This window comes from Eleutherodactylus coqui, chromosome 4, assembly GCF_035609145.1.
Source record: "Eleutherodactylus coqui strain aEleCoq1 chromosome 4, aEleCoq1.hap1, whole genome shotgun sequence".
Taxonomy (NCBI): domain Eukaryota; kingdom Metazoa; phylum Chordata; class Amphibia; order Anura; family Eleutherodactylidae; genus Eleutherodactylus; species Eleutherodactylus coqui.
Genome location: NC_089840.1, coordinates 156,581,175 through 156,608,348, shown reverse-complemented (window position 1 = coordinate 156,608,348; position 27,174 = coordinate 156,581,175). Strand labels below are relative to the sequence as shown.

The 27,174-nt window shown below is 43.3% G+C and overlaps 1 protein-coding gene across 5 annotated transcripts in view; it reads left to right on the top strand.

Annotated features, from left to right (window-relative positions):
• Positions 1-27,174, top strand: part of DCAF6 (DDB1 and CUL4 associated factor 6) — a 992,542-nt gene that overhangs the window by 109,989 nt on the left and 855,379 nt on the right. For 4 of the 5 annotated variants that reach the window (XM_066600324.1, XM_066600329.1, XM_066600327.1 and 1 more), the window contains exon 4: positions 7,269-7,361. The exons of the other annotated variant lie outside the window; for it this stretch is intronic. In XM_066600324.1, coding sequence (XP_066456421.1) covers positions 7,269-7,361 — 93 coding nt within the window. The remainder of the gene's footprint in view (positions 1-7,268; positions 7,362-27,174) is intronic. 5 annotated transcript variants of the gene reach the window in all.

Below are 27,174 nucleotides of genomic sequence, written 5' to 3'. Positions count from 1 at the left end.
CTCTCTTCTCTAATGTTAGCTATCACTCCTAGCTTTGTGTCGTTGGCAAATGTGATAAGTTTTCCATCAATTCTCTCTTGCAGATCACTTATAAAAATGTTGAACAACACTGGGCCAGAGAACAGCACTAGGACAGAGCCTTGTGGTACCTCGTATGACACATGCTTCCACTTCGATGTGCAGCCATTTATGATCACTCTTTGAGTATGATCACTCAACCAGTCATGAATCCACCTACCAGTTGCCTTGTCAATCCCATATTTGGTCATTTTTTAAAGTAAATGCTCTGAGATACTTTGTAAAATGCTTTACTAAAGTCAAGATATATTATATCCACCACATTTTCCTGATCAACCCAGTCGGTGATTCTGTCATAGAAGGAAATTAGTTTCATCTGGCATGACTTGTTTGTTACAAACCCATGCTGGCTCTCCATTTTCATCCAAGTACTTGCATACATGCTGTTTAATAATTTGTTCAAAGATCTTTCCCGGTATAGAAGTCAGGCTCACAGGCCTGTAGTTTATTATATCCACCTTCTTTCCTTTTTCTGAAGATAGGGACAACATTTGCCCTTTTTCAATCTTCTGGGACTTCTCCTGTTCTCCAGGAATTTTCAAAGAAATTTGGCGAGTGGTTTAGAAATTACCTCCGCTGCTTCCTTTAGTATTCTAGGATGTAATTCATCTGCGTCTTGAGACTTGAATTCATTTAAGTTAGCTAAATGTTCCCTGACCATCTCTCTGCTTATAGATAGCCTATAGGAAAAAAATAGGAATTTAAAAGTTCAGACTTCTCAACATTATTCTTAACCAATTCACCACTTTCATCTTGTAAGCATCTAATAGCATCTTTGACTTTTCTTTTGCTTTTAACCGCTTCCCGCTCCAGGGCGTAAGTTTACGCCCTGGCAGTGGGGTACTTCCCGCAACAGGGCGTAAACTTACGCCCTGGGGATAGCGCGAGATCACATATGATCTCACGCTATTCCGCAGCGGGAGCCGGCTGTCAGTCATAGCCAGCCTCCTGCTGCAACAGCGAGGGTGCATCAGAGATGCACCCCCCGCTGTTAACCCTTTCCCTGCCGCGATCTACGTAGATCGCGGCATGGGAAGGGTTCACAGAGGGAGCGCGCTGCCTCTGTGAAGTTGCCGGACTCTCGCGATATAATTGCAGAGAGCCCGGCCTGTTGCCATGGCAACAGAACGCCAGACACTGGCGTCCTGTGTTGCCAGTGCCTGAGATCGCTGTATAAGCGATAAGGCATGGCAGGGCAGTAGACCTGCCATGCCTTATCACAGCGTTCATCAGGGCAGTGTTGTAAGTCCCCCAGGGGAACACAACTTGTGTTTAAAAAAAATAAATAAATTAAAAAAATGAATAATAAAAAAAAAAAATGTAAAAAAACCCCTTTTTAATGCTTTTTCTCATATTGGCATTAAAAAAGGATAGAAAAAATTTAAACCCCACATATTTGGTATTGTCACGTCCGTAACAACGCGTACGATAAGCTGCACATGCTTTTCACACTGCATGGAAAAAAGTGTAAAAAATACCTCTAAACTGAGGCAAAATGCAAATTTTTAGCATTTTTCCTCCCTAAAAACGCAATAAAAGTGATCAAAAAGCCATATGTATCCCAAAATGGTACCAATAAAAATTACAGCTCGTCTCGCAAAAAATAAACCCTCATAGAGCTCCGTACAGAAAAAAAATAAAAAAGATATAGGACTTTGAATGCAGCAATTTAGAAAAATTTTTTTTAAACAAGGGTTTTTATTGTGGAAAAACCTAAAAAAATGAAGAATTTCGGTATCGTTGTAAGCGTACCGACCCGCAGAAAAAATGGATTGTGTCATTCATGCTGCATGATTAACGCTATAAAGAAAAAAAAAAAATCTATGGCAGAATACCATAAAAAAAATAAGTTTTACAATATAGTCAATGTACCCAAAAGTTGCACCGATTAAAAACTACAGTTCGCACGCAAAAATCAAGGTCTTATATGGCCGCATCGATGGAAAAATAAAAGTTATGACTTTTGATAAATGGAGAAGAAAATCCGCCAAAAATCATTGCGTTCTTAAGCCCAAAATAGGCCATGTCTTTAAGGGGTTAACATACCCCCAAAATCCTTTTTTATTGCCTTTATTGCTTAATCCTCCATTTTAAATTTGTCTGCCTTTTGGTATTTTGACCGCTCCAAGGGTTTTTTCCAAAGTCCTGATCGAACCAATTTGGTTTCCTCAGAAGTAAAGGAATTAATATAATCCCTTATTTAGATGATTTGTCAATAATCTTAAACAAGTCCCACACTATGGAGTGACACCAGGGGGAGATACTCAAACTTCTCACCGAGCTAGAGTGGCTTATAAATTTCAAACATCTAGCCTAAAACCGTACTAAGAAACGTGTACTAAGAAAATTTTTCACAGAGTTCATTTGGACTGTTATAAATGTTACTCTTTTTTACCTCCTATTAAAAGGATTTGATCCTCTCCATCAGTAAATTTAAGAGAAAGGACTGGATCTCTGATAAGAGAGAGCATGAAGGTCCTCTGGCAAATGACTGCTTGTTTGCCAATGGTCCCGTAGTCTCAATTCCATTCCAGAGCCTTTGTCGGCCTGGCATAGGAGACAACTCTCACTAGATAAAGTTTAAATTGTCAGCTATGGTGAAAAAGTCTTTAGATTGGTGGTTATCAGGTCTAGTAGGTCAGGTTAAGGGTCAAAAATAGCAAAAGAGAATCTGCAAGGTTTCTGGTCGGTCTATGTCAGCTCTTAATCTTCTATTTATAGAGAGCTTAGAGCAGTGTGGAAAACTTTAATCAGGCCGTAGACGTGCGGTAAACAGGTGGAAAACACGTGAAAATACTATCTAACAATATGACAACAGTATCTTTTATTTGTCACCAGGGCGGTACCAGACAGCCTCATCTACAGCAGTTGTCAAAGAGAATATTCTCCTGGGCAGAAGACAACATAAATTCACTATCAGCAGAGCATCTAAAAGGCTCCCAGACTCTGTTGAGTCAGGAGAAGCTGAACCCAGGAGAATGGTCTTTAGACATGAATGTTGTCCAGTTCTTGACGGGAAAGAATAACACAAAATGTTGCAAATTCTTTTCACTGAACCCCAAGGACAATCCACTGGCATTGGACACTCTGTCCCAGGATTTGGATATGGATCTGGCATATGCCTTTCCCCCACTTCTAATAATTGCTCTGGTCTTACCGAAGATCCAGAACGCTACCCCTCAGGCAGGACCTTCTGTCCTTAGATCCAATCTTTTGACAGGAGATCCATCGGTTGAAACTGACGGCTTGGCTCCTGAATGGCGCAGGTTGAGGGATCAAGGACTTCCGCCCAAGGTAATAGAGACACTCCTAAAGAACCGTAATGAGTCTATCTCTGATATACTGGAGGGTTTGGAGAAAATTCATCCAGTCCAGATATTCCAGATCCTAATAATCCTAATCTAGTGAAGATCTTTACGTTTTTACAGGAAGGTCTAGATAAGGGTCTTAGCCCTAGAATCCTGCGAGTACAGGTAGCAGCTCTACACAGATTTCTACAGGGAGCAGATCGGCATAAACCTTTTGTTAGGAAATCAATTCCTGCATGGGACCTCAATGTGGTCTTGGATAGTCTCTGTGAACCTCCTTTCGAACCTATAACGTCAATAGCGCTCAGAAACCTGTCTATTAAAGTAGTCTTCTTAACAGCCATTGCGACTGCTAGAAGAATTGGCGAATTACGAGCTTTATTCTGTAAGGAACCATACTTATAAATTCTGGATGATAGAATAGTCTTTAGACTGAATCCTTCTTTTCTTCCCAAAGTAGTGTCCAAATTCCATATGGAACAAAAAGTAATTCTACCTTCCTTTTGTCAGAATTTTAGGAATAATAAAGAGCAGTGCCTGCATAATTTAGATGTCAGACGTGCAGGCCTAACTTATTTACAAGTCTCACAGACTTTTAGAAATCAGATCTGTTCCTTCAGTTTCAGGGTCAAAATAAGGGGAATTTAGATACCATCGTTAGATGGATAAAGATAGCAATTCATTACATAGTAACATAGTATGTAAGGCTGAATGAAGACAATGTCCATCTAGTCCAGCCTGTCTATCCTCCTGTGTTGATCCAGAGGAAGGCAAAAAACCCCAAGGGCAGAAGCCAATTAGCCCTTTTGGGGGGAAAATTCCTTCCTGACTCCCTAATGGCAATCAGACTGTTCCCTGGATCAACCCCTAATAGTTCCTACCTGCCTGTATATTAAGCATATAAATCCAAAAATTTATCGGTTCCTGAAGGGATAACCTCTCACTCTACGAGGGCTCTCGCCTCTTCATGGGCTGAATGTAGTGAAGCCTCAACAGAACAAATTTGTAAAGCTGCAGCATGGTCTAGCATCCACACCTTTGCCAAGCACTATCGCTTGGACCTCCACTCTGAGAGGGAGCTGGCCTTTGGGTGGAAGGTCCTCCAGGCCGTGATTGCCTTCTGATGTGTCTTGTAATAATTTGTTATTGCCTCCATGTGTGCTGTCAGGATGGAAGTAATGGTAAAACTGGAATTATTCTTACCGTTAATTCCTTTTCCAGGAGTCCATTATGACAGCGCATACTTGCCACCCTTGTTAATTACTGTATATTGTGCATGTAACATAACAGTACGTTTGTTTTCTCAGTAACAATAAAATATTGGGCCACGTATCCGTTGTGTTTTGAAGTCACTGGAGATGGTAGTCGGAGATGGCCTTTTAAACTCGCCTCTTCCTGTCCCAACAAGATCAAGAGGGCAACTTCCATGTGTGCTGTCATCTATATATATAAAGACGAAAGCCCTCACTGACTCACTCGCTCACTCACTCACTCACTGACTGACTCGCCAAAAGTTCTCGAACTTCCCGATGTCGTAGAAACATGAATTTTGGCACAAGCATAGATTATCTCCAAAATAGGAAAAGTAATTGGGTCCCAACTCGATTATTCAATTCTAGCGCAAAAGAATTGGCGTCGAAATTTAACATACATAATCTAAATCTCTCACTTCCCAATGTCATAGAAACTTAAAATTTGGCACGAGCATTGAATGTCATAAATAGGAAAAGTTATTAGGTCCCAACTTGATTATTCAATTCTATGCGCAAAAGAATTAGCGTCCAAATTTTACGTACAAAATCTAATTCTTTCACTTCCCGGTGTCATAGAAACTCGAAATTTGGCAGGAGCATTGATTATGTCATAAATAGGAAAAGCTAATGGGTCCCAACTCGATTATTCAATTCTATGCGCAAAACAATTAGCGTCACAATTTTACGTACGGAATGTATTTTTCTCACTTTCCAGTGTCATAGAAACGTGACATTTGGCACGAGCATTGATTATGTCATAAATAGGAAAAGCTAATGGGTCCGAACTCCATTTTTCAATTCTATGCGCAAAAGAATTAGCGTCCAAATTTGACGTACGGAATGTAATTTTCTCACATAGAAACTTAAAATTTGGCACGGGCATTGAATATGTCATAAATAGGAAAAGTTAATGGGTCCCAACTCGATTATTCAATTCAATGCGCAAAAGAATTAGCGTCCATATTTTACGTACGGAATGTAATTTTTTCACTTTCCGGTGTCATAGAAACGTGAAATTTGGCACGAGCATTGAATATGTCATAAATAGGAAAAGCTAATGGGTCCCACCTCGATTGTTCAATTCTAAGCGCAAAAGAATTAGCATCCACATTTTACGTATGGAATCTAATTCTCTCACTTCCTGATGTCATTTTATATAAAGGAAACGTCGCATGGTTACCTCCCGTGGTGTTTCCTGGGTAAAGCAGAGAACTATGCAAAATGGTGAACATATGTTTTTCCGGTATCTCTAAAGTAACCATGACTTCATAAGATTTCCGTGTGACCACCAGATAAACACCAGTACCAAATTAACTCGGGCGAAGCTGGGTATATCAGCTAGTTCACAAATATAGGTACAAGCAGCACTCTTTTTAAGCTTGAATAAAGCAGGACTGTATTCACTATGCACACCACAGAAGGGAATTTGGATCCAGAAATTCCAGATAATCACAGAAAAAAGATTTGTGGCAGGGTGCAATAAAATCTATCCTTTATTCTTCCTCCATTGTAAAAGCTGCAACGTTTCGATCTTGCAAAAAGATCTTTGTCAAGGATCTTTGACAAAGATCTTTTTGCAAGATTGAAACGTTTCAGCTTTTACAATGGAGGAAGAATAAAGGATAGATTTTGTTGCATCCTTGCATGCTGCCACAAATCTTTTATTCCATGTGTGCTGTCATGATGGACTCATGGAAAAGGAATTAATGGTAAGAGTAATTCCAGTTTTTTACACACTTTACATATGGAAGGGTAATCTGCCTGTTAATTTTTTGTTTTACCAAGTACAACCATATTTTGAAACCCTTTCCATTTTCTAATGTTTTTATTTTCTGATTGTAGACTTATTTATTCTGTTTTCTGTACAAGACTATGGGGGCAGCCATCTTGCCTGAGCTGCATTTAACAGCATTTAGCGATGCTTAAAATAGAAATAAGAGACTATTTACCTAAGGGAAAGGTGGGACCCACTGACTTATATGGGAGACTTTTCTAGGTGTAGTCTGTAACGTGCAGAGAGGGTTATGCTGTGACATCACCTCTTGTTAATGGTGGTTCCTGTTATCTACACATTGGTGTCTGATTTTATTGTAATCCTGCCTGTGATGATAATGAGACTGTTGGCCTTAGGGCACTTTTATATGGGTCGACCACCCGGCAGCAGTTCCAATGGGCATCGCTACTGTGCTTTCACGCAGGCGCAAAAGTTGCTTAGTGAAGGTAGGTGGAGCGTGCTGGATTTCTATTTCAGTCTCCTGCCTTTATTCACTTTGATCAGGCATTGTATACTGCCTGTTTAGAAGTCAGTCAGTGTTCACTTTGTTTCAGTGAGCTGAGACGGAGCAACTAGCCATTAATGAGCAATTTTATGCTCAGTACCCTGTTGGGTCCTGCTTTTACACGAGACTGCTGTCTTTTTCTTTTTTTTGGCCTGTGTAAAAGTACCATGAAAAAGTTGAGGATTTTTTTTTAATGTAGATCGAGGCATTGAAAATTAAACAAGCACGCAAGATTCTAAAAGTATTTTACTTGATACAATAGCACATTTTCTGATCATGCATTTCCTTTAATATAGATTTGTTTTTGGCAACTTCTTTTTTCTCAATTTGCTTTTTCTCCTTACAAACAGGTGAATACAATTTCCTGGAATAGAACAGGAGAGTACTTACTTTCTGGCTCTGATGACACTACTTTAGTAATATCTAACCCTTATAACAAAAAGGTAAGATCATCTAGTATTTGCCCCCATAGTGTTACATAATAGCATGGTATGTTAGGCTACATGAAGACAATGTCCATCTAGTTCAGCCTGTTTCCAACCCCCTTTTCCCTTGTTGATCCAGAGAAAGGCAAAAAAACACCAAGGTAGATGCCAATTTAGCTCATTTGGAGGAAAAAATTTCTTCCTGACTCCATAATAATAGAATAATCCCTGGATCAACATTTGACTTCCTACCTAACTTCAAGACCCGGATCAACAACCCCACTGGTCACCTAATGTTTATATCCTGTAATATCGTAGCACTCTAAAAAAATGTCTAGTCTCCACATTATATAGTGGAAGAATAATGTTTTCGTCCCTTGCCCTGTACCTTTTTTTAATGCACCCCAAGACTTTATTTGCTTTTGCAGCAGCTGACTGGCATTGGTTGCTCCAGTTAGGTCTACAGTCAACTATAGTACCTCCAGGTCTTTTTCCATTTCACATTTCCCTAGCCGTACCCCATTTAGTGTATATTAGTGGCATCCGATTCGCCTTTCCATGTGCATAATCTTACATTTATCCTGTACAATGTATCTCTCGACGTTGCCGTGATCTCACGCAAGCACTTGAGACGAGATTCTCCTAACGCGTGCGCTGTGACGAGGATCAGACGCAGGGTGTTGAACAATGGGACAGCCTGAGTGCGCAGTCGCTGCGGAGGTGTGTATCCACATTGGATGATGGTTGTTGTTGTATGTGGATACAAAATTGTACAATCCAGCTAAATGCCAGATAGCCCTTAGTCCATGCAATTATGTAAATCTGTAGCTGTGAGGCGTATGAGCTACTCTCATCCAGAAGTGGGTATACCTGCCATGAAGTTGGCAGCACCAATGAATGGCTAAGACTGCCAAGAGGTGTGGTTTTTAGTGGTTTGTTATTGGTTTATGGGTTTTCTGTTAGTGCTTTTATATGTGCTATTTTGAATAGATCTGTATGCTTGACAAAAAACGGTGCCTTACTGGTCGAAACATTGCATGCATTTTATGGAGGAAGAATAAATTTCTACAATTTTACTTACTGACATGATGCTGGATTAAGTTCCTGAGTGCTGCACCCCTATATGTATCTTGGTTTGAATATTGAGGGCTGAGGAGTCTAAAGCCCTATACTACGGAGCAAGCACCTCTGATGATTACTTCACCACAGAGTGGACTTATTTGGTGTGCCGCTGACAACAGCTATTCCTCTGGTAGCTGAGCGCTGCCTGTGATTGGTCACAACGCTCAGCCAGTCACAGGAAGCACTCGGCCATTCATTAAATTTATCGCCGAAAATCATTGCCGCGGGGAGTCCCCTCATCACTGAACAGTGTGACAGCATTGTCACAGTGTAAAGCGATGAGGGGACTCCCCGTGGGGGTGAAGGAATAACTATCATCGCCCATTGATTTCAATGGTGCTCGAGCCTCTCTCGCGTGTTGCGTGGCATGCGTTGGAGACTAATTTAAATTTTTTTCTCCCAAACGCATGCCTGACAGCGGAGTCAGACAAAGGATTAATCTCGCTAGTATTTGAAAGTACTGTACTACTTTGACATTTGGTATTATGGCAGGGACATCTCCGAGGCTTGCTGCGCTAAGTATGCAGTAAAAACCCCGGAAGATTTCAGATGACAGCTCAGTGCTCTGCACATTTCAGCACTAGAGCTGTCCACGGAAATCTTCCGGGATTTAACTGAATGTTCCGTGCAGCAAGCCCCGGAGATTTTCCGGGCGTGCTGCCAAAAGGGGTTAACGATTCCTCATGGGACATGATTTGCAGACCACACACCATCTTGGAAACTTTTCTCTAATTTGCTCCAGTTTGTTCATGTCCTTTTTAAAGTGGGTGCCCAGAACTGGACACAGTATTCCAGATGAGGTCTGACTAAGGAAGAGTAGAGGGGAATAAAAAAACTCATGTTCAGTCTATGATCTATTAGTATACCCAAGTCTTTTTCACATGCGCTGCTTAGTCCACTACCTCCCATTCTATATGTGTTTTATTTAATTTTTCTTGCCCAGATGTAGGGCTTTGCATTTTTCCTTGTTAAATACCATTCTGTTAGTTGCCCCCCGGTGATGAACCTTTTCTCGATATTTTTGAATGCTTTCTCTCTTCCCTAGTGTTAGCTATCCCTCCTTGCTTTGTGTCGTCTGCAAATTTGATCAGTTTTCCATCAATTCCCTTCTCCAGATCATTTATAAAAATGTTGAACAACACTGGGCCTAGGACAGAGCCTTGTGGTACCCCCTTGATACATTCTTCCACTTGGATGGGAGCCATTTCTGACCACTCCTTGAGTACGATCATTTAGCCAGTTGTGAATCCACCTAACAGTTGCCTTGTCAATCCCATATTTGGTCATTTTTTCCAATAAGTATGGTATGAGATACTTTGTCAAATGCTTTACTAAAGTCAAGATATACTATATCCACCGCATTTCCCTGATCAACCCAGTTGGTGATTCTGTCATAGTAGAAAATTAGATTAATATGGCATGACTTGTTTGTTACAAAACCATGCTGGCTCTGGTTAATTACTCCATTTTTATCCAAGTACTTGCATACATGCTGTTTAATAATTTGTTCAAAGATCTTTCCTGGTATAAATCAGGCTCACAGGCCTGTAGTTTCCTGGATCCACGTTCTTCCCTATTTTAAAGATAGAGAAAACATTTGCCATTTTTCAATCTTCTGGGACTTCTCCCGTTCTCCAGGAATTTTCAAAGATTATTACCTCCGCTGCTTCCTTTAGTATCCTAGGATGTAATTCATATGGACTGTGTGACTTGAATTAATTTAAGTTAGCTAAGTGTTCCCTCACCATCTCTCTGCTTATCGATAGCCTGCATTTTTTTATTCCCCCAATAGCACAGGGAAGATCAGTGATGTTCCATCTTCTTTCTGAGAGAAAACAGACACAAAATAGGAATTTAAAAGTTTGGCCTTCTCAAAATCATTTTTAGGTTCAATCAATTTTATTAAGCTTTTCGAATAAGCACTTTCAATGCAGTACCATCAATCAGAAACACATTCAGATGTCCATGATGGAAAAGCAACCAACACATCATGCTGATAGGACTATTAAATGAATAGATCTCTGCATCTCTGACAACAATAGAAAAAATACAAGTAATATAAACTATCCAACTGGGAATGTGGATGGGGGGGGAGGGGGAAGAAAAGGAAGACCGGGAAAGGGATAAAGGGACAAGGAAAATGAAGCAACCCCGCTTCGTGATGCTGATGACTCTTTATGGGTCCAGTCTACCTGACTCCAACCAAGTTTTGAAAAGATCGGAAGCGCTCATCGCAATCCAAGGTCTCCATAGGTAGTGTATGCCTGTCCGCTCCTGTTTATTCTCAGACCCTTCTTCTTCATATCGCATGAGTAGATCTAATTGCTCTGTCCATATTATTCTTGATGGGGGAGACGTAGATCTCCACAAACCAGGGACAGACATCCTCACCGCCAAAATGACCAACCTCAGTAGGTCTGCTTTAATTTTGGCGATGGACCCAGGGAGCATCAGGAGAAGGGCCATCTCAGCTGTTATGGACACCGCCGACCTGGTCATAGCATTGTATAGTATTTCCACATTATTCCACAGGTCTCTGACTGGGAAGCATTCCCACCATATGTGTAGCATTGTTCCATGGTCTTTTTGGCACCTCCAGCTAATCGGAGGGATCTGGGCATCTAATTGATGCAGCCTCGACGGTATCCAATACCAGCTGGATAAGACCTTGAAATTCTGCTCCTGAAGCCTGCCAAATCTAGACCTTTTATGACACATAAGGAAGGCCTTTGCCATTCTGCTCTGGAGCGACTCCCTCCTATTTCTGACTCCCACTGGCCCGTCTAACTAGGGAGTTCATCCCCTGTCTCTATTTTCAGCAGCAACTTATAAATGACTGAGATCCCATGTTAGGTAGGCGTCGACGACATGCAATGGGACTCAAATGGTGTCAGCTGTCTACCTCCACAGCCCCTGGGCATCAGGGACTCCACAAAGCCCCTCACCTGAAGGTAACTCAGCCAGGCTCCTGGAAGGGGAGTAGCACTGCCGTAGATCTCCGTCAGGGATTTCATCCCAGATTGTGTAGCCACGTTTCTAACCCTAGGGATGGGAGAGCTAGGGAGGGACATCAAAGAGGCGTTGTTTCTAGCTGCTGGGAACTGTGGGTTGGTGACCAATGGTGTAAGGGGGCCCAGTGTAGACACCAGACCCAATCTCAGGGCACCTACCCCCCAAATCTTAAGGACCCCCAGCGCGAAGGATGAAAGGGTCTGTAGGTCCCCTAGGAACCGTCCTGGGATCCATGAAGCCCCTTGCACTGTCCGAGCGTCCATCTCGTACTCCATTTCTACCCATAGTTTCGTAGTTCTCCCCTGCATTCGAGTGAGGACGAAGTTTGCGAGGCTGGCCTTGTAGTATAGCGAGAAATCTGGGAGCCCCAGTCCCCCCTCCTCTTTGGCTCGCGTACGCAGTCTATAGCTAAGTCTGCGACCCATCCATACAAAGTTAGTGATTAGGAAGCGGATGTTGAGAAGGTACTGCCGTTCGAGGGATACCGGGAGTGTCTGGCACAGGTACAGAAACTTTGGGAGGGGGTCAGTCTTTATGGCATTAATCTGTCCTGTCCATGAAACATACAATGGGCTCCATCTGCTCAGATTCGCCCTGAGTTTGTTTGTATATGGCAGAAAGTTTAGTTAAAAAAACTGTGTCGGGTCCGCAGGGAGCTGAACTCCTAAGTGCTTGATATACGAGTCTCTCCATTTGAAGGAGAATGATTCCGAGAGTACCCTGACCTCTTCCTGAGGGAGAGTTACATTGAGTATCTCTGATTTCTGTAGGTTAACTTTAAAGTTGCTAACCCAACTATACCTCTCAAACTCCCTCATCACCACAAGCAGCCCCACCCTACGGTTTGACAGGAACAGGAGAAGGTCGTCTGTGAACAGTGCCATCTTATGGCCAGAGAGGCCCTCCGTCTGACCTCGGACAGACTCATTTTTCCTAATGGCAGTGGCAAAGATTTCATGGATAGAACATATAGCAAGGGCGAATGGGGGCATCCCTGACGGGTTCAATTATTAATCAATATAAAGTCCGAGAGGGCGCCATTGACCCGAACTCCTGTGGATGGGCCATTATATAGAGCCATGATCCATTCTCTCATCCTTTGCCCCAGGCCTATCCGACGGAGGGTCCCTTCCAAGAACCTCCAGCTGACCCTGTCGAACGCCTTTTCTGCGTCTACCACCAGCAAGCACAATGGTCTTCCTGCTGTTCTTGCCCGGGAGATCAAGGAGATAGATTTAATAGTATTGTCCCTGGCTTCCCTGCCTGGGACAAATCCCACCTGGTCTCTATAGACCAGGTCAAGGATATGACTGCTAAGCCTGTTTGCTATGATTTTTGCCATCATTTTTACATCTATGTTTATCAAGGTAATAGGCCTGTAACTGGCACATGAGGAGGGGTCTTTCCCCGGCTTTGGGATTACCACAATGTGAGCCTGGGGCAGGAAGGGGCTCCCTCGAGACACCTCGTTGAAAACTTGTGTTAAAAGTAGGGTCAGTTCCTCCACAAAAAGCTTGAAAAATCAGTCCGAAAACCCGTCCGGGCCTCGGCTCTTGCCTATTTTAAGATTTTTGCTTGTTTCAGCTTTCTCTTCGCAAGTGAAGTCCTCCTCCATAGCCCCAGCCTCCTCCGCTCCCAGTGGGCCTGGGCCATATTCCTCCAAGTAGCCTTTTTCCTCGCCCCTCTCCCCGTTATCTGCCGAGGTGGATTGTTCAATACTGTAGAGCTTTTCATAGTAGAGGCGAAATTCCTCTAGGATGTCTAACCTACCATAACTGTTGTTGGCTATTGAGTGAAAAGTGTAGTCCCTGATGCTCGGGTGCAACAAACACCATAGGTCCACTAGGTGCATGTTCCCCCAACTCCCTCTCCAGGGATCGAGTTGCTGCCCGAGAGACCGAGGACCTACCAGATGACTAATCTTGTTCTGGGTCCGTCGTCATGTTGAAGTCACCTCCCAATACGATGACAGTGCCATCTGCAAAGTTCGACAGCTCTCTCAAAGCGGTGATTCCAAAGGAGGTCTGGCCCTGATTCGGGAAATACAGGTTAGCAAACGTAATTAATCTGCCTAACAGTTCAACTTTGATAAATGGGTATCTGCCCTCAGGGTCGCACATCGTGCCAAGGGTTTAGGCCTGTAGGGAGCTATGAAACACAATGGACACCCCACCTGTCTTTCGGGTTAGATTCGGGCTATGATACCACGTGGGGTATGCTTTTGTGGAGCAAGAGGGGATCTCTCCAGCCTTGAATTGTGTCTCCTGAAATAGGAGCACCCTTCTCCCTTTTTTCTGCATATAAAAGAATTTGGCCTCCTTTAGAGGGGATGTTCAACCCCTTGGCATTGTAGGAGCACACCGTCAGGTTAGCCATAACCGCATGAGTCAAGAAAGCTCCCTGCGGAGTTCAAGCAAGGTCGAGGTTGGGTGGGGAAAGGGGAGACTTGGAAAGGTCTGGGGAGGGAAGGACGGGGGGAAAAAGGAACCAGAAACATTAGTGGGCCTTAATTAGGGCCTCGCCAATCTATAGTACTTACTAAACTCCACCGAACTCTAGCAACTAATGCAGCTTAGAGCTGCCTATCCTAGGTGGGGAAGAGGGGAGACCGAAAATGGAGGTCTGCCCCCGCCTTCCCCGCTGACTAGAATTTTTCCTATAACTTCAAGAGAAAAAAACAGAAATAAGCAGAAGAAAGAGATGGAGAGGGGAGAGAGGAAGAAAAGAGAAAGAGATAAATAAATTTAAAAAAGGAAGAAAAAAAGGGGGGGATGGGGTAGAGTAAAGAAAGTTTGCATAACTGCAGGCTACAATCGCGTCCGCCGCAGGACCCTTTAACGTAGTAAATAAGAGGGAACAGGGGGATTTAGTAGAAGAGATCTGAGCGAATAGGGACACAAGCAAGAGGGACCAGCTCAGTATCATGTCCTGTCAAGGAGCAGGCCACTGAACCCATTGTATGCCGTCCTTCAGCCGGTGTCTTGATCTCTCAGAGGTCTGCTTTTTGCCCTCCATCTCGATTCGCTCGCTTCTTGCCACTCCAGTCTGGGCGGCGGGACCAGCATTCCTTCAATTTTGGGCCAGTCGGGAATCGCTATTTGGGGTAGCTCCAGAGTCCCGAGGAACTTGGGTAGGTTGCCGAGGTGTCTGAACACGGCTAATTTCCCTCCTTTTCTGGCTTGTAGCTGCATAGGGAATCCCCACCTGTACAGAATGTCTATTTCCCTCATGACACTCAGTAGCGCTTTAAGGGCCCTCCGAAGTTAGAGTGTGCGTTTGGACAGGTCAGGGTATATGGCCAACGAGCGTCCTTTAAACTGCAGGTCCTCCGCTGTACGTGAGCGCTGTAGAATTTGTTCTTTTTCTTTGTAAAAGTGGACTCTGTATGGAACATCTCTGGGCTTAGCAGGGTCCGTTGGTTTCAGTCCAAGTGCACGGTGCACTCTGTCTAATTCCAGGACGGAGTCCAGTGGTCTCTCCAGAAGATAATTGAAGAACTCGGTAACCCAGTCCTCTAGTTGGCCATTACCGACCTCTTCAGACAGTCCTCTTATCCGGAGGTTATTGTGCCTGTGGCACTTTTCTATGTCGTCGATGTGATTGGTTAACTCGGCGATTTGATGAGCTTGCATTTCCGGGATATGCGCATGCTCCAACATGGTGCTTTGGAACTTATCCTGGGTCTCCTCCATTTCCACTACCCTCTGCCCAACATGTCTAATGTCTTTCTGCAGGACTGCTATGTCCTGTTTATGGGCTGTGTCCAGCTTCTGCAGCAGGTCATTCATCTCCCCTTTTGTGGTGATGGTCCTCAAGTGGGCTCTCTAATCCCAGTCTTCCTCAATTAACTGAGGAGCCCGGGCTCCCATGGTGCTGGAATGCTGGGTGGATTTAGAGGTTAGGGTTGCACTTTACTCTCTCTTCTTCGCCAGGCTGGGGAACACAGTCTCTTGTGTTCCCTTCATATTGCTTCCCAAGTTCCTTTTTCCTGTCCCCTTTCTTATGGGGCACTTTTGGCCTGCCTGCGGGTCTAGCTGGCTCTGGTAGGGTGCTGGGGGTGCCTTTATAGTAGGCTGATCAGGCCCCATGTTGCTCAGTCCCTAGGGGGTGAGAGCTCCTTGTGCACAGAGAGCTTCTGGTGAGGGTGCCGCTGCCTCCTCATTGTATGGCGTGCAGCCGCTCCCCCTCCCCCCTCCATCTGTGCTGACTCCCCTGTCCCATGCCTGGGTCTGCGTCTCCTCACTGCAGGGGTCCTCCGGGATCTCCTCCTGTGTAGCAGTCACCCCTACCTCCCGTGCGGTCTGCATCCAGGGCTCCAGTTCTTCAGAGTTATTTCCATAGGCCCCCCGCCTATGGAAAAAAAAAAAAAAAGTTTCGGCGCGAGACAACCCCTTTAACCAATGTACCATTTTTATCTTGTAAACAACCAATGGCATCCTTGACTTTTCTTTTGCTTTTGACATATCCCCCCAAATCCTTTTTTATTGCTTTTGGGCTCTGTTACAAGCATCAATTCATTATCAGCTTTAGCTTTTCTGACAATTGCCCTACAGTTTCTGCAGACTGCATTATATTCTTCTTTAGACATTCCCCCCACTTTCCATTTGCTAAACCTAATTTTCTTTGTTTTTAACATGTGCGCAAGTTGTGTGTTCATCCATCCTGGTCTCTTTAAATGCTTCCCATTCTTCCTTCTTTTAGTGATTGTTAATGATTGTGCTTTGAGAATCTCATTTTGCAATATTTCCCAACCTTCTTTGACATTTCTGTCTTTAAAAACATCCAGCTATTGGATTCTTCCTAACCTCTTTCTGAATTCATTAAAATCTGCCTTTCTGAAATCCAACTTTGAGGTCTGAGTTTTTTTCAGGTCTTCCTCCCCTTTTTATCCATAATTCAAGGATAGCATGATCACTGCCTCCCAAGTTCCCAGCCACCTTTACTTCCTCAACCATTTACTCCCTGCTGGTGAGAATTAGATCCAAGATAGCAGATCCCCTTGTTTTCTCTTCTGCCTTTTAAAAGATAAAGTTGTCAGCAATAGCGGATAAGAGTTTGTTGGATCCATTCCTTTTACCTGAGAGAGATTCCCAACAAATGTCTGGATAGTTAAAATCTCCCATAATCACTATGTCATGCTATTTTGAGAGCTTGGCCATCTGGTGTAGAAAGAGCAAATCAATATCTTCTGCTTGTCCAAGTGGCCTATAGTAAATGCCTACAATAGTGTCCATTGTTGTTCCCTCCTTGTATCCGTTCCTAAAATACAACACAATACCTCCTCCCCTTTTTATAGGTCTGTTTCTTATAAATAAGTTGCATCGTTCAAGCCTTCTATTCCAATCATGTGTATTATTCCACCAAGTTTCCGTGATGCCTATGACATCATATTTCTCTTTCTGTGTTAGGAGCTCCAATTCTCTTTTTTTCCCCATGCTTTGGGCATTTGTGTAGAAACATTTTAGTTTGTGATCGCTGTCTCTTGCTCCTCTGCTTTCCTTCTGAATTTTTGTCTCTGTTCTTTCTTTCCACTTCTAATAGCAAGGTTCTCAAATGTATTAATTAGCTGTATATTTTTACCTGGCCTTTCACTTCCCTTCCCATATTGTTCTAGTTTAAGCTCTCCTAATGAGTGAAGTAACGCGCCCAGCAAATATATGCTTACCTGTTTTTGTAAGGTGCAGCTCGTCTCTAGAAAGCAATTCATCATATAGGTAATTCATTCCATGGTCTAGAAATCCAAATCTTTGCATATGGCACCATCGACGTAGCCAGTTGTTCACCTATAGAATCTTATTCCATCTTCTTATTCCATGGCCATTCAGTGGGATGATGGATGAGAAGACCACCTGTGACCCTATTTCCTTCACCTTCTTTAAGTCTTCAATGTCTCTGCTGATAGTTTCAATTTCCTTTGTCCCTACATGTATTAGTAGGAACGGGTGGTGTTCTGTAGGACTGAAGAGTCTTGACAGCCTATCAGACACATCTTTGATTTGTGCAGCTGGAAGACAGCACACCTCTTGGGAGGTGTCAGGTCTGCAGACAGCAGCCTCTGTTCCTCTCAATAATTTTCTTCTTCACAACAGCACTTCTGTTTCTCAATTCGAGAGGACAGTGTGTGCTTACTACACAGTTCTTTGAGTATTCTCCTATGCTCTCCTATGTTTTCTCCTATGCTCTGTTCTTTGTGGGTAGAGTTATTTCTTGCTGTACCTCTTTCTCCTTCTGCTCAAGAACCAGTATCAGGGCCTCCTGTGTGAGAACCTGGTACTGGTTCCCAAGTTCTATGGGGGCTTCCTGATCCCCCTGCTTCTTTGCGTCACATGCTTTCATTCTTCTGCCTCTTTTTAGGTATACTGGACATTTTTTTCCTTCAACATTTTGAAGACTTTCTTTTACTCTGTCAAGGAAATCCTCATTTTCCTTTATAATTTTCAATATAGCTATTCTCTCCTGTAGACTATGCATCTTTTCCTTCAGTAGAGACACAAGCTTACATTTCTGGCAGGTGAAGTTTGGCTTTTCTTCTAGTAGGTCTTTAAACATATAGCATACGTTGCATCTCATCATATGGCTCCTTTCCTTTTCCTTTTTCCATGTTGTCAGTTAATGTCCACTTCCAAACTTCTAAAAGTCAAGAAGTGTAGTGAAGATATATAACCTATAAGATACTACTAAGTGTACAACGTCTTGCGATGTCCTCCGAGCAGCAAGACCTAGCTAATCCGAACAATCTTCCCACTTGTAGTTTTTCTTTGCTCTTCCCAGAATGCACAGGGAATATGCAAATTATTTTCTTGCAGCTCTAATCTCTGAGGTGGGTTCTCCTTAGTATATATACATAGATGTCAGTTAGATTCTCCTCAGTATTCACACATAGAGGTGAGGTAGATTATCCTCAGTATATACTAATAGAGATGAGGTAGATTCTTGGCAGTATATACTCATAGAGGTGAGGTAGATTCTTGGCAGTATATACACATAGAGGTGAGGTAGATTCTTGGCAGTATATACACATAGAGGTGAGGTAGATTCTACTCAGTATATACACACAGAGGTGAGATGGAGTCTCCTCAGTATATATACATAGAGGTGAGATGGAGTCTCCTCAGTATATATACATAGAGGTGAGATGGAGTCTCCTCAGTATATATACATAGAGGTGAGGTAGATTCTCTTCAGTATATACACATAGAGGTAGAGTTGCTGCAGTACCTCTCTGCCCTGCAGAAGTAGCCACCGCAGCGTAAGCCCTGGGAGGATGAGGCACGAGGCAGAGCTCAGGAGGGCACATCTGCGGCAGCCAATCAGCAGCTGGGGGCAGGAGGCAGAGCCCAGGAGGGCACGTCTTCGGCAGCCAATCAGCCGCTGGTGAGTTGCATTCAAAGAACTGCCAAGCCTTGTCTCCACCCATTATTGTGGTGGAGACAAGATGCACCAGTACAGTTTCTCTTCCTTATACACATAAAGATGAGGTAGATTACACTCTGTGTATACACAAAGAGGTGAAGTAGATTCTCCTCAGTATATACACATAGAGGTGATGTAATTTCTTCTCAGTATGTACACATAGAGGTGAGGAAGATTCTCTTCTGTATATATACATGGAAGACAGGTAGATTCTCCTCATTATATACATATAGAGGTGAGTTAGATTCTCCTCAGTATATACACATTGAGCTGAGGAAGATTTTTTTCAGTATATGCACATACAGTTGAGGTGCATTCTCCTTAGTATATACACATGGAGGTGAATTAGATTCTTCTTAGTTTAAACACCTAGATGTGAGGTAGATTCTCATCAGTGTATACACAGAGGTGAGCTAGATTCTCTTCAATATATACACATAGATGTAAATTAGATTCTACTCAGTATATACACATAGATGTCGGTCATATTCACCTCAGTTTATACTCAGAGGTGAAGTAGATTGTCTTCAGTATATACACATAGAGGTGAGGTGGATTCTACTCAGTATATACACATGAAGGTGAGGTAAATTGCCCTCAGTAGACGCACATCAGTTAGATTCTGTTCAGTATATACATATAAAGGACCGTTAGATTTTTCTCAGTATAAACACATAGAGTACCTGGCTGCCCCGCAGAAGTAGCGGCCGCAACTTCAGTCCTGGGAGGATGAGGCAGGTGTCAGAGCTCGGGAGGGCACGTCTTCGGCAGCCAATCAGCCGCTGGGGAGTTGCCTTCAAAGGACTGCCAAGCCTTGTCTCCACCCATTATTGTGGTGGAGACAAGATGCACCAGTACCGATGCTCTTCATTATACTCCTAGAGATGAGCTACATTATACTCCGTGTATACACATAGAGGTGACGTAGATTCTCCTCAGTATATACTCAGAGAGGTGAGGTATTCTCAGTATATACACATAGAAGTCAGTTAGATTCTCTTCAGTATATACTTCACAGATTAAACTAACTAAAAATAATCTATATTTATTTAAATGATAAAAACACCAATAGGGTAACTAAAGCAAACACCTAAACACACTTCCCAAAAGATTGGATGTATCTCAAAGATTACTGATAACCATGAGATAACCGCTCTGCAATTAATGTACTTGGAAGTCTATCTTCTCTGTATAGGTAGATTGCCTTTCTAGATCATAGAATCATAGAATGGTGAGTTGGAAGGGACCTCCAGGGTCATCTGGTCTAACCCCCTGCTCAGTGCAGGATTCACTAAATCATCCCAAACAGATATTTGTCCTGTTTGAAGACTCCATTGAAGGAGAACTCACCACCTCCCGTGGTAACCTGTTCCACTCATTGATCACCCTCACTGTCAGAAAGATTTTTTTTTTATATTTTATGTGTGTCTCCTCCCTTTCAGTTTCATCACATTGCTTCTTTGTGCAAATGAGAATAGGGCTGATCCCTCTGCATTGTGACAGCCCTTCAGATATTTGTAGACAGCTATTAAATCTCCTCTCACCCTTTTTTTTTTTGCAAGCTGAACATTCTCAGATCCTTTAACCGCTCCTCATAGGACATGATTTCCAGACTGCTCGCCATCTTGGTAACTCTTCTTTGAACTTAATCCAGTTTGTCTGTTTTTTTTTTTTTAAATGGGGTGCCCAGGACTGGACACAGTATTCCAGATGAGGTCTGACTAAGGCCTCCCTCACACAGGGCGTTTGCAGAAACGCAGTGTTTTGCAACGCTATGTTTACTGCAGATTCCGCCCGGTTTCAGCAGCGCTGGCATACTTTATGCCAGCGTTTTGGCTGCGTTTTCAGCTCGGCTGAAAACGCAGCCAAGAATGCTGAAAAGAAAAAAAAAAGTAAATACTCACCTAGCCGCTGCAGTCCGGGTCGCGGCCGCTGCTCTCTGCCGCTGATCCGGGCTTCCTCTGCACTCAGAAGTCTATTGCCGGAGGCCAGGTTTGAGAACCCCGGCTCCGGCAATAGAGTGCTGTGATTGGTTGTCGGCGCTTGCTCGATGCCCAATCACAACCCTTCATTGACTGTTTCAGCCAATCAGAGCTTGCCGGCGCTGATTGGCTGAGACAGTCAATGAAGGGCTGTGATTGGGCGCCGACAACCAATCACAGCACTCTATTGCCGGAGCCTGGGTTCTCAAACCTGGCCTCCGGCAACAGACTTGGGAGTGTTGGAGAAGCCCGGATCAGCGGCAGAGAGCAGCAGCCGCGACCCGGACTGCAGCGGCTAGGTGAGTATTAACTTTCTTTTTTTCTGTCTACCTAGCTGGGACTGATTTTTGGGGTGAGGGCTTCTATTGCAAGCCCTCACCCCGAAAATCGGCAAGCGGTTAACGCTGCCAAAAACGCGGCACGAAGTGTTGCCGCGTTTTCAGCAGTGCTGAAACCGCTGCCCATTCATTTTAATGGGCGACGCAGGGCTGAAAACGCCCCAAAATAGAACATGCATCGCTGTCAAAGCGCAGCGTTGGAAGGCGCTGCGTTTTCAGCCCTGTGTGAGCAGCCCCATTGAAATGAATGGGAGTGTTGTACAGCGTTTAGCGCTGGGCTGAAAAGGCAGCGCTAAACGCTGTGTAAAACGCCCTGTGTGAGGGAGGCCTAAGGAAGAGTAGAGGGGGGTATAATGACCTCACGTGATCTAAACTCTATACTTCTCTTAATATATCCCAGAATTGTTTTTGCCTTTTTGGCTGCTGTATCATATTGTTGACTCATGTTCAGTCTATGATCTATTAGTATACCCAAGTATTTTTCACTTGTGTTGCTGCTTAGCCCAGTTCCTCCTTATTCTTTATGTGCTTTTTTCATTTTTTTGGTCAGATGTAGGACTTTGTTTAACTCCTTGTTAAATACCGTGCTGTTAGTTGCTGTTCAAACTTTTCTAGATTTTGAATACTGTCCCTCTCTTTCCTGTTGTTCGCTATCTCCTCAATCCCATATTTGGTCATTTTTTTCAATAAATATGCTATGAGATACTTTGTCAAATGCTTTACTAAAGTCAAGATAGACTATATCCACCTCATTTCCCTGATCAACTCAGTCGGTGATTCAGTCATAGAAGGAAATTAGATTCAACTGGCATGACTTGTTACAAACTCATGCTGGCTTTGGTTATTTACTCCATTTTTATCCAAATACTTGCATACATGTTGTTTAATAATTTGTTCAAAGATCTTTCCCAGTCTAGAAGTCAGGCTCACAGGCCTGTTATTCCCTGGATCCACCTTCTTGCCTTTTTTGAAGATAGGGTTATGCGAATAAATCCTATTCCAGAAGATTTCACTGGTTTGCTCCAGATTGGTTATAATGAGAAGCTTCATGCATGAATATATGTATTTGAACTGACAGATGTTATTCGTAGGCCCCCGATGCTCTTCTGGTTTATTCAAAGGAAGTACAATACAAATATACTGAATATGATGCTCCAATTACATGCACGCCCACCCCAACATCATAACAACTCATGATTGGCCTAGAATGCAGTGGCACTAATGATTAACATATGTTTATGCCCCAGCTGTATGTTGCTATATGAACATGTAATTTCTATATACCCAAGTAGCATAGACTTTATTAATGTTCCAATCTGAACCGAAGGAATCCAGTACTTGAGAAAAAAAAGTTCCTCCCCTTGATAGCTAGCTCTGGGAACCGTAAGTGGGTGGTTTAGCTTTAACTTCTACTTGTACATACCAGGGTATAATACTGAGCTCGTTAACCATTTAACTGCTAGCGATTTCCAATAAAGGTGGATATATGTGCATATATATGTGTTTGCCTAGGCTGATTTAAAGGGGTTGTCCTGCGAAACAAAGTTGGGGTATACACTTCTGTATGGCCATATTAATGCACTTTGTAATGTACATTGTGCATTAATTATGAGCCATACAGAAGTTATTCACTTACCTGTTCCGTTGCTAGCGTCCTCATCTCCATGGAGCCGTCTAATTTCAGCGTCTAATCGCCCGATTAGACGCGCTTGCGCAGTCCGGTCTTCTTTCTTCTGAATGGGGCCGCTCGTGCCGGAGAGCGGCTCCTCGTAGCTCCGCCCCATCACGTGTGCCGATTCCAGCCAATCAGGAGGCTGGAATCGGCAATGGACCGCACAGAAGACCTGCGGTCCACCGAGGGTGAAGATCCCGGCGGCCATCTTCGCAAGATAAGTAAGAAGTCACCGGAGCGCGGGGATTCAGGTAAGCACTATCCGGTTTTTTTTTTAAACCCCTGCATCGGGTTTGTCTCGCGCCGAACGGGGGGGCTATTGAAAAAAAAACAACCCGTTTCGGCGCGGGACAACCCCTTTAAGAAACACATTTATATTATTACTACAACAATAGGAACATTTGCCCTTTTCCAATCTTCTGGGATTTCTCCTGTTCTCCCGGAATTTTCAAAGATTATGGCGAGGGGTTCAGCAATTACCTCCGCTGCTTCCTTTAGTATCCTAGGATGTAATTCATCTGGACCTTAAGACTTGAATTCATTTAAGTTAGCTATGTGTTCCCTCACCATCTCTCTGCTTATAGATAGCCAGCATTCTTTTATTTACCCAATAGCACAGGGAAGATTAGTTGATGTTCCATCTACTTTCTGAGAGAAAACTGATACAAAATAGGCATTAAAAAGTTCGGCCTTCTCAACATCATTCTTGACAAACTCACCAGTTTCATCCTGTAAGCATCCAATAGCATCTTTGACTTTTTTTGTGCTTCTGACATACCCCCAAAATCCTTTTAATTGCTTTTGGCCTCTCTAGCAAGCCTCATTTCATTATTAGCTTTAGCTTTTCTCACACTTACCCTACAGTTTCTGCAGATTGGATTATATTCTTATTTAGATATTCCCCCCACCTTCCATTTGCTAAACAAATTTTTTCTCCTTTTTAATATGTGTGTAAATTCTGTATTCATCCATCCAGGTCTCTTTAAATGCTTCCCATTCTTTCTTCTTTTAAGGATTGTTAACGATTGTGATTTTACAATCCCATTTCGCAATATTCCCCAACCTTCTTGGACATTTCTGTACCTTAAGTTCATTAAAATCTGCCCTTCTGAAATCCAACCTTGAGGTCTAAGTTTTCTCACGTCTTCCTCCTCTTTTTATTTGAAATTCAAGAATAGCATGATCACTGCCTCCTTACGTCCCAGCCACCCTTACTTAACTATTTCTTCCTTGTTGGTAAGAGTTAGGTCCAAGATAGCAGATCCCCTTGTTTACTCTTCTACATTTTGGAAGATCAAGTTGTCAGCAAAAGCTGATAAGAATTTGTTGGATCCATTCCTTTTACCTGAGAGAGATTCCCAACAAATGTCTGGATAGGTAAAATCTCCCATGATCACTATATCCTGCTTTTTTGAGAGATGAAGTGCAGAGAGACCTTATAAATATTCGTCTCTGAGCAAAGAAAGACTGTCTTTTTAATGTGGCATCCTATCAGAGATAGCGATCCTGAGTACATTAATTGAGAGTCATATATGCCGTATGACTCGCAATTTCAAGTTAGCCGAGAAATTCGTATAGTAATGGTTCTGAGCTCTTGGCGAATACCAAGAAGATAAGAAAAAAGACTAATTGTTGATTCTGCATTAAAAAAAAAGTCAAGCCATCCTTGATGTTATTGGCATTTCATTCAAAAAGAATGTAAAGTGGTCCTATGCGTTTCATTTGGAGGCCACAAATCTTCAAGGACCAAAATGAATCTCAGATGTGAAAGAGGTCTGTCAGTTTATCAATGTCTGACTAACCCACGATATGGACCTATTTTTCAAATGCTATGTATTCTCAGTAAGAATACAATTATGCCAATGAGAGTCTGCCCATTGGCACATAAGTGTCTTTTAGCTTTCTCTTGAGGGTTAGAACACACTCCCTGCCGCAGCTCATAAAGGCACTGCAGGGGTAGTGTGGTTTTTAAACTGCAGCTGTCACTGACACCTATATACAGGATAATATATTAGAAGCAGGAGTCTAGCAATAGCAGCAGTACTTCCCTGCCCAATAAGTGATTGGTGCCAGTGACCTATCGTAAACCCACTGGTTGATACCAGCCGATACTGCACAATCTTTACTGAGGGTTACTTCCAATGTTCTCCACACCTATCTCACTAGAAAATCACGGCAGGCAACTAAAGAGCCTGACTACTGGTTATCCATATGTTCAAAAAAGAAAAAAAGAATATAAATGATAAAATAGACCAGCGCTTGAATGGTGGAAAGCCGGTTTAACCAGAGCAACTGAATGTATAGCAGCTGATCATGTCCACCCCTGGGTGGGAGTGGCTGTCTGTGAGCCTATTACAGTAGACTCAGGGCTCTGGCTGTGGATCCAGTCTGCAAAGTTTACTTGCGTTACTACAGAAGTAAGCTCCACCCATTTATGGTTTAACCCCCGTTGCCATGGAAGATGAAAAGCCACGTCCCAAATCTTCTACGCTATTGTATTACCAGAATGAATGGGCCTGATACTCATTAGCTCATTCTGATTAGCTTAAGGTCCATTTAGAGACAACGATTATCACTCACAATTCGCTCAAAAGCCATCTTTTGAGCGGTAATCGCTGGGTGTAAATGTGCCCATCTTTCAGTTTTCTGCCAAACGATGGTTTTCAGTTCTGCTTGAAAAACCTTTGTTTGGCAGAACAGCTGATAAGCAGGACCGCACGCTGTGTTCTGCCTGAGGAGCGCTGATTTCAACTGATTGCATTCTGTCAGTTGTCAGCTCTGCAGCAGAACAAAGGGAATGTATTCAGGGAACAGTGGTGGTCCGTTCCCTGAATACAGTTCCCAGTGACTAACAGTTTACACAAAATCTTTGCAGTGTAAATGCATCTTTACCCTGTGGTGTACCCGCCATGTCTGATCACTAGGATCATGCAATCTCTTGTAGGAATATAAAGATAGTATGGCATAACCAGGTGGGCTGGATTCCTGGCGGTCACATGATCCGGTCATGAAGATAGTGAAGGGTGTGACTTCCTAATCACATTGTGGAGTGATGGTGGAAAGTGGCGTGGTCACACAGTCACATGATAGACTGGTGACATGGATGAAGGTGTGGTAATGTACCCCTTCTCCTTCTGTCAGCATTGTTTGTTGCTATTCAAGGTTAGAATATTTATGCTGGATCTGTATATCTCTCTGGGCAATAGATCATAAGTCTTGTATAGAGCTGGCTAGTGCTCTGTCATGCCTGAAAAGATGGTGTGACTGTATATGGCAAGATGACCCCCCCGCTTTTGTTTTTTAGTGATGTGCATCACTATTATAGATGGTATTGCTCCCAGCCATCATATATAATGTTGCTGTGATAGATACAGATTAATACTTCTTATCGCAACTATATTGTGGAAAAGTCTCTTAGGCCTCCTTCCCATGAACTGATTTCTGCCGCGTAATTCGCGGCGGAAATCCGCTGCATTGCCCGCAGCTATTAGGTTCTATTGAACCTAATAGCTCAGGGCTCACGGTGCGGAATTCCACCGCGGAATTCCGCACCATGAATTCACCCGTCCTCACCCGCAGCATGCTCTATTTGCCGTGGGTGTACGCACGGACGGCTTCCATTGCAGTCAATGGAAGCCGTCCGTTCACACTATCTTCCGCTGTAGCACAGCAGAAGATAGCGTGAAAACGCTTCCCCGCCCACTGCCGCTGCGTCATATGACGCGGTGGGCGTGTCACATGACGCGGCGGAGGTGGGCGGGGAAGCGTCATGCGGGAGCGAGGACGCCGGGTCCGCAGGTAAGTATGGAGTCTCCTGGGGGGCGCCGTGACTGGCTCCGCCGCGAAATTTCGCGGTGGAGCCAGTCACGGCCAGGTGCAGCCGGCCTTAATGACCATTTGTATTCATTGGTCTTCCAATTCCATAGCAACAACTTCCTTTCATATCAGCCTCTCTAGAAGTACTGTATGTTTGATTTTGCAAAACATAGTTGGATGCCAGATGCAGACCCATAATGAAATGATCCTCTTTATATATGTGTTTCCGTATTCACTACTTAGATTGAAAATGTTGCAGTTTGATGTTCAGTGGGGATGCCCACTTCACAGAGCACAGATACATGACCATTGCAAATTATATGTGTGTGGGGGGAGAGGTATTCTCCACTTTCAGACTTGGTATGCATTCCTGTGAGCAGAGAGTTTATTTTTCTTAGAAAACAGTTAAATGATATGTTTTCGTTCAGACCTATTGAGTTGAAGCGATAAATCCATGCCACCTCTTTTTGCAAGAG